The following is an 8,426-nucleotide window of genomic DNA, read 5'->3' on the forward strand; positions in this document are numbered from 1 at the left end:
AAAGAGGCTATTAAAATTGGTTAACTTCATTTATAAATGTCTGGTTATATTTTCAACCAACTTTTGTAGAAATGTTTTATTGGCCTGATACAATTTTGTCTTCATTTATCTGGAACCTGATATATCTTACTATATATCTACATATTTCATACAAAATAAATACTTATATAATGCATGATACATTTAGTATATCATCACTGTAAACATGAAAACAGAACAGACATCATATATACTGTACTACAGGTACTGCAGAGTCAAACAAAAGTGCTTGATAATAGACAAAGATAATATGCACCCCTGTTGTTACTGTGATTGTTCAGAGGTCGGCTAGCACCATATGAAGCTTTTTTATATTTATTTTTGGTATTTTTCTAACTCAGCTTTTTGTCTTGTTCTTTTTAACTTGCAGTTGCAGCATATCCATTCATTTCCCCTCTGTAGTCCTCTGAAATTCTGGTTCAGACAGAGTCCACCTTGACCTGGTTATTGTTGGTCATGAGTGGTGACGGTTTACTCTTGAGCCTCTCCCCTGCATCGTTGGAGCTGTCCTGGAAGAAGATGCGTGCCGTGCACACTGACACTACAATGCGCTTGTACTCTCGGCGGAAGTTCTGGTTCAGCACACCATACACAATGGCATTAAGGCAGCTGTTGAAGTAGGCCATGAAGTAGCTGGCCACAAATAACCACTCAGGGATGAGGGGAACCACTACCTCTGGTTTGATTGCTACAGCCAGACCAATGAAGTTGAGTGGCGCCCAGCAAACAGCAAAGAGCACAAACACCACAAACATGGTGACAAAGTTTCTAACGTCGTGTGGCGTTAGTTTAGGCCGATTGTCTGGCTTGACCCGTCTCCTCACCTGTATGACCAGTATCCAAATGCGTAGGTAGCAGTAGGTGACAATCATGATGGGTAAAATAAAGTGAAAGAAAACTACAGCGATAGTGTACGCTGAGCTGGCTGACTGTTCAAAGGTGCAGGAGTAAACTCGTGGGTCATACTGAAGTGAACCCACGAACAGGTTGGGCACGATGGCCACCACAGTCAGCACCCAGATTAACATCACATAGCATACAGAGTTTTTGTCACTGTACAGTTTATCATACTTTAGGCTGTGGCAGATATAACAGTATCGATTGATGGCGATGCCTGTGATGTTGAAGATGGAGCCAATGACGCTGACGCCCATGAGGAAGCCGCTGATCTGGCAGTGGACGTAACCCAGGTTCCAGCCATTGTGGAAGATGGAGGTGAGGACCAGAGGGTATGGGTAGATGGCCACCACAAGGTCTGCCACTGCCAGGCTCACCACAAAGATGTTCCCTACAGACAAAACACACACCCACAGGAGAGACAAGGCAGGACACATGAGTCAGTGACAACAGAAGCAGAGCAGATTGGTCATACAAATGAACGAGATAAAGAGAGCGTAAGCGATTGTGCTGAGATTGTGCCAAATTATCCATTCAGAAACAATTTGTAATTTTGCTTGTTTTAGCACATTTGTTTTTCCCGATCTTTCTGCCAGAAATTTCTTTCTGTATGGAGAAAGAAATGTCAACTTACCGAGGACATAGCAGAAAAACATGATCATAGAAAAAAATGTTTTATACTGCAATGACATTTAAAAGAGAAGTAAAATCTGCCTGACAGGGAGGACAATCCATTTTAAAATCCAAATATCTATAGTATGCTTTGGAAAATAGCTGGCAGTAATTTAAGTATACATGATTTGTAAATATGCTAAAACATGCTTAAACACCAGCACAATCCTTTAGAGACATCCATTTGTTTTGTAGCTATTTTGTTACGTAAGCCACGGGGAAAGGGCCTCAAGGCTAGATGCTGAGAGGGAATGCATCTGCACATTTTGTATTGTTTGTGTGTATGTGCATTTATGCGCTTGTGTGAACACATTTGGTAGTTTCCCCTGATGATTTGGCATGTGTAAACTTCAACTTGCATTCAATTGTCAGCTTTTAATGTTGGGGAATAATGAAAATAATGCATTTCTACCTGCCAGCAAGGACTCCACATTGTGCATCCCAGGCACACATGATCTACATGCCGAGTGATAATCAAGAGCACACAAGTGTATTCTTTGTCTCCAAACTGATAGGAAAGTTAGGCATGGCTTGTTGGAGAACAGGGTGAACAGGCAACCTCTTTCAAGAGAAATACATGTCATGCATTTGAGAGGGGCAAATATCCTATTACGCTTTGCGTCTCCAGTTTTCCTTAATTGTGCAGACCTAGCATTATTTACTGTTTAGTGGCCTGTTACGAGGATGGTGGAGGATCCTAACATCTAGCCACACTGCATTATCACAGCTGTCACTTATTTATTAGTGGAATGTGTTGTATGTATTATGTAAGCACCATATTACGAGGCCTAATGACAGGTCCAGATCCAGTTTTGCCTATGTGACAACACCCTGTCACAGATTATAAGATGCATTTACTGCATGTCAGATGGGAACTAAGCACATTGTATAACTCCACAATCACTGCAGTGCAAGAGGCAATTTCATTTCCGACCTGACGTTTGGCCTGTCAGTATCAGACACACTCCCCCACCTGCAGGCAGACCTGTCAATCTCACCTGAGCATTAGAAGCTCACTACTGATGTGGTGGGTTATCTCCCGTAGAACATACCAACCATTCTACTGCTAGGGATCACATGGGGCTATTAATTGCATTTTTTCTTTTTAAATCTGTCATTCATCTGCCCTCTATAGGGAATTAGGTGCACCTGCTGTTGTCAAGATCCCATGGCTGCTAGAAAGCTTTACTGAGTCTGTGTGTGAGTGCGCTCAAGCATCTATCTTTGTGAGGACCTTGAGAATGAGGACACTTTTTTGAAAGAACATTTTCCAAAACGTGCAGTCACAGGGCCTATATGAGCATACATTGTAGAGTTATCTTGAACTCATGTGCGTACATGTAGATCTGTGTGTGTGTGTGTGTTTGTGTTTGTGTGTGTTGTTGGCATTAAAGTTTGTCAATTTAGAATTAGGTTGGAGAACTGGAGGCAGTAAAACAAGTTTGTTATCACCACATAACATTCATGTTAATCAAAACAACGTTAACAACCAGTTACCTATTTACACATCTAGCTGTTGTAAGTCCAATATTCACTTTCCTTTTAGCTATGTGTTTGGTCTCCACCAACTTGAAAGGGAAATATCTGGCAATTTGGCAACTAAATTGTCCACCGTGTTTACTAGCTAATCACTAACTCTTTAAGTGCTGGGCAGGTAGCTTAATATATATATATATATATATATATTTTTTTTTTTTTTTTCTGAAAACCGCTCCCTGCTGTGACTGAAAACAATGTTGCTGAGAGTAGTAGTGAGAGTGAACCAAAACAATTTGGGTTGTAGTGATTATAGTTAAGGTTAGACTAGGGCTCCAAGTGAAAAAACAATTGAATATGTGTGTGTGTGTGTGTGTGTGTGTGTGTGCAGAAATGAGGGCTGGCTGCAGTTAGTCAAGCTCTCTGCATACTGCCAAATGAGAACATGTTTTCCATGTTCAAAGAAGGTGTTGAGATGACGTGCAAACAGACATATTTAAGGGACTACCTTTCCCCCATTGGCATTTCTTTACTGTAACAATCCTGTTATAGTTTATGTTTTAATTCAGTATTAAGTTGTGCCATTCAGTATTAAAACCTTGACCTTGACAAGGCCATGTCGTGGCAGGCCCACAGGCAGCTGGCTCTTTTGCCTGTTGGACTCACTCACTCACTGTCTCTGTCACTGTGACTAGTCCTGTGATTGACGCGTCACTCTGAGTTTTCATTTGGCTTCAGGAGAGATATGGCCTGCCGCTGTGTCCCTTTTCCATTTCTGCAATCCCACATTTTCAACCAATTTCTGTTAGGATTTAGGTACAAGCGAAGCCTATCTGAGCATTTTTGCCAGTGTAGCACACAATGAATTCTGACACACATTGGCAAACTGAAAAGACATATAGTGCATTTAGACAGAATCTAGCAATTATCACAACAAAATGTTTTTAGGATTGTTTTCAGACATACTGACAATAACTTACATGTATCACATCCAAATTAGTTTTAAAAGCCCAAGTCAATAATTTCAAAAAATTATTTTGGTAGTAATGACACTGCTGAGTCTGTATCCGCCTGGAGCATCTGAATTAGGATTTGGTCCCATTTTTCAGAGCACAGTTACTCCAGTTCAGTCAAGCTGAAAGTCAAGTGTCTGTGAGCAGCTATACTGAGGTCTTCCCACAGATTTTCCAAAGGGATTTAAGGCCTGGCTTTTACTGGGTCATACCAGGACTGTCACTTTCTTGTCCTGAAGCCACTGCAGTGACATGGAAGGGATTTGATACGGAGCTCAGCGTAAGTGCAGTCATGGGAGACTATTTTATTCTTAAATATTTCACTCCTACTCATTCATTTCATCCAATCAAGCTAGGCTCCACCCTTTGCCTCTTTTTTCAAAATCAAATCAGGTAAAATTCAAGAGGCTAGTCCCTATTGGTTCAAATCATCCAATCTAATAAGCTGAATACTAACCACTCATTAAATCTCACTGATCCGTGTGTATTTTATTTACGCCAATCAGCTGCTCCTGCACTTCCATCTCACAATGCTGACCTCCTCCACAGATAAAAAATAAACAGTAACACTGGCCAAGCCACGTGACTGACCAATTAAACAGTTACCCCCCATAATTGGGCTTCAGCCCCCGAATTAAGTCTAAGCCAAGAACTGATCTGTTTAATCAGTGAGACTTTGGATTCATAAACATAGTCTCTCCTGAGTGAATTGGCTGTATATCCCTCCTGTTGGAAGAAAAACGGTCACAATAACATATGCCTTACACATTTGGATGCATTTAGTCTTCCTCCAACCTCACAAGTTCCCTGTCCCTCTATACTGAAAAGAGTGTCCACAGCATGAGAGTGCCACCTTCATGCATTACAGCAGGGACGCTGTTAGACTGTTGGTAGGCTGTCTGTTTCCTCCAGATTGCTCTGGATTACAGTTGAAGAGTTACATTTGTCATCATATCAGACCAATGTTTTGCTCTCGGAGTCATGCTGTTTTTCCAACAGTGATGTCTTTCTCTACTCTGATGTGTCGCCTGGCAAGTGCTGCTCTGACGGTTGTCATTCAAAATGTGCTATCTCAGGAAACTCCGTAGTTCTGTCAGTGGTCCTTGGATTCTTTGTCACCTCTCTGACTCAGGCCCTCACTGCACAGTTGTTCTTTTGGCAAAACTGCGTGCTGTGAACTACAGAAAATTTTAGCTGTTAGATGTTTTAACATATAAATGCTAATTTTATTGTTGAACACAGTCTGTTATCCTGAAATCTTAACACATGAGTCTCTTTTGATCTAATTTCAATAGAATTTATGCAAAAAGATTGTTAAATTAAGAACATTTAAGTAATTTTACACATTCCACTTTCCTACATAAAATAATCCAATTCAGAACCTGTATTACAACCCAGGATGAAATGAAATGAAATCTCATGCTCAACAAATCATCTCTTCGTACTGTATATGTTTGTGTTTGAGGTCCCTTTTTCCCTCCAAAGCTGTGTAAAAATTTATATTTCCCAACTAATAATTTCAAACCCCAGCAAATCACTTTGAAACTTACACTTTAAAGGTCCCAAAATATGCAAAAAACACTTTTTCATGTGTCCCCGGTGTGTCTAAAAACCCCCAAACTATCTCTTTCTCCTGCTCAGTCTTTCAGTAAATGTGTGATCAAGCACGCTGTTTGAATTTGGCTTCCTACTTGATATCATGGAGGGATCTGCGAAACATAGGACCTCCTCCAGTCCTTCAGAGATGACGGCCCCGCCCACTGAACACATACTGAATACACCACTCTCAGCCCCACCATCCAACACCAAGAGGGTCATTCCATTGCTGAGCTAGAGCTGGAAGTTGTTCAATATGTCTAGCAAAAAGTGCTTTTACGGTTATGAAGGAAACATTTTCTGGTTTTCCCTCTCATGTCTTTCGGCGGCTCTGCCTCAACTCTGCGATTTACTGTTACAGGTTGATGATGAATATTAAACATGACTTTATTAAAATGGAATAGGTATTCAGTTTGATTTCAGATTTTGAGCAGGTGGTATACAGTGTAACATATGTGCCTTCGCCATATGATGTGCATGTGCTAAAGGTTAGAAGCAGGTGGCACAAATCTGATTATGTCAGCCTAAACACACTGTGGCCTTATGTCCACACAGCACCAATGAACAACAGTCGATATTTCATTACCCATGGTCAAGTCTAATTGCTGTTAGAGCATGAATGCGCAGAAAAGCACGCAACAGGTCTTAAGTCCTCCGCTCTTGGCAGATCATACTGCAGAATGTTCATTTTAATGATATGTTAATGTGTGAAAAAACAGCCCAGGAATATAAATACATTTCAATATGTCAAGTAATTTTGTGAATTCTGATTATAACGAAGCTACATGTATAGTCAAATGCATATGTCATGTTATACAGTCCATTTCAATTATAAACATCCGGCTTTATTTTCATGACAGTCCAAAGACTATGGCAGGGTGGCTATGGCTAAGGAGGCAGAGCAGGTTGCCCACTGATCAGAATATTAGTGTTTCGATCCCCAGCTCCTCCAATCTGCATGTCAAAGTGTCATTGGTCGAGATACTGAAGCCCAAATATGAGAGCGTGGTTACTGATGACCATGGTAGCCTCTGCCATCATTGTATTATATTTGAAATGTAGTGTAAAGCCAGTGAGTGGTCGCAAGACTAGAATGGCACTATACAAGTACATTGTATAATACTGTCCATTTACTATTACAGAAATAGTTTGATACCTGATTAATTTTTATCACAACCTCAGTCTCAGGTCAAAATGTATAACCTGTTATTTTCCTGGTTAATGCTCTCCTTTCTTATTCTGGTCCCATCCGCTCCCCCTTCCTCTTTTATTATGCTAATTTTCATTGTAGCCCACAGCAGAGTCAGCAATTGAGCATGATAGTTTTTATGTGGATTACTGTGTTGTAAAACAAAAATGTTCAATATTACATCCCAAAACCCTGGCACACAGATCAACCAAAGAAATATTAAAGACAATAAACTAAAATGTAAAACATACTCAACCTTTGAATCTAAAAAAATGTCCCCACAAACTAAAATTCAGCTTTATTTTAAGGTTTATTTGTGATGTTACATATTTGCATCTTGCCACTCTGAAACACGTCTTTTCTGTTTATCTCCATATGGTGAGATTTTTTTCAATATGCATCACTGTGACTGACACACGCTGTTTAAATGGTATGACACAAAGAATGTGAGTGACTGAGAGGATAATAATGGCTTACATTACCCATCCGACTTATATTCCACCTAGTTGGAACACCTTTGTTTTTGGATACACATTCGGTGACCTTGCCACCATGACCCAGTACTTTGTAATAATCTTTATTTATATATTTATACAAAATATAAATTTGTGTTGGTCTTTGCTATTAAAACAGAACCTGCCTTTCTGCACATTTTCTTTGCTTCTAAGAAATCATTCTTCTTGTGAATTTCTTCATTACTGAGCTGCTTACTGCTCATACATGATTCAGCGATCAGTAACTGTGCCAACAAATTTGAAAGTCTTGAGTCCTTGATGAATAAGCCGATATGTGTTTTTTGAGAGTGTCTGTGACTGTGTGTTGTGGGCATTTAGTGAAGTCTTGTGGAATTCACTCAAAATATCTCCCAGCTACCGCTATGACAGGGAAGGGGGGAAAAAATCGGATTATCATGGCACTCCGTCCAGCAGAACTAGGGTGGCAGCTCCTGGGTGTGCACACAGAAATGTGACAAAATGCACACACAAAAAAACTGTGATGTTGGAACTTTGCTTGAACTGCTTTAATAAAAATCCAAAGAGAAAGAGAAACACAGAAAGGGAGACAAAGGGAAGGAAGAAAAAACGGAAAGAGTGAGAGAAGGCGGCAGCCCTGTGAAGAAACAGAGTGATTGTGTCCCTGGGTTACTACTGGATTTGGGGATATGTTTTTGAATGAAGCCAGTAACAGGCGTGTAGGATGGGACTGCAGTTTTAATCTCGTCACTTCTCTTACTGAAGCTTTCAAAAACATACCAAACGTACAGTACAGTGAAAGACAAAATGTCAATAGCCTTCTCGGTTCTTGTACAGAGAATCTGTTTGCAGCTTCTGACAGAATAATGAAAAAGGATGCACTTTTGACGTGGATTTAGGTAGAAGTGTTTTATTCCTACCCTGGTGTGACAAAGGAAAGAAGGGATTTACAAACTGACCTCAAGTGCCCTCACTGCTAGGGACCAAAAACAGCAGAGTGGAGGCAGCATTATGCATTGCCAACTTGATTCTAGCTCGCATCAAGCACCATGGCTGTTTTAATAAAGCAGC

At 40.4% G+C, this 8,426-nt stretch overlaps 1 protein-coding gene across 2 annotated transcripts in view; it reads right to left on the minus strand.

Annotated features, from left to right (window-relative positions):
- Positions 1-320: 320 nt before the first annotated feature.
- Positions 321-8,426, minus strand: part of mtnr1aa (melatonin receptor 1A a) — a 36,337-nt gene continuing 28,231 nt past the window's right edge. The window contains exons 1-2 of one of the 2 annotated variants that reach the window (XM_046047373.1): positions 4,863-5,062; positions 321-1,327 (exon numbers count right to left, since the gene is read on the minus strand). In XM_046047373.1, the coding sequence (XP_045903329.1) occupies positions 459-1,327; positions 4,863-4,866 (873 nt within the window). In that variant the 5' untranslated portion in view covers positions 4,867-5,062 and the 3' untranslated portion in view covers positions 321-458. Of the gene's footprint in view, positions 1,328-4,862; positions 5,063-8,426 lie in introns of those variants that run through there. The other variant, XM_046047372.1, reaches the window with a different exon arrangement.

The sequence above is a fragment of the Micropterus dolomieu genome, linkage group LG04 (genome assembly GCF_021292245.1).
Source record: "Micropterus dolomieu isolate WLL.071019.BEF.003 ecotype Adirondacks linkage group LG04, ASM2129224v1, whole genome shotgun sequence".
Classification (NCBI taxonomy): domain Eukaryota; kingdom Metazoa; phylum Chordata; class Actinopteri; order Centrarchiformes; family Centrarchidae; genus Micropterus; species Micropterus dolomieu.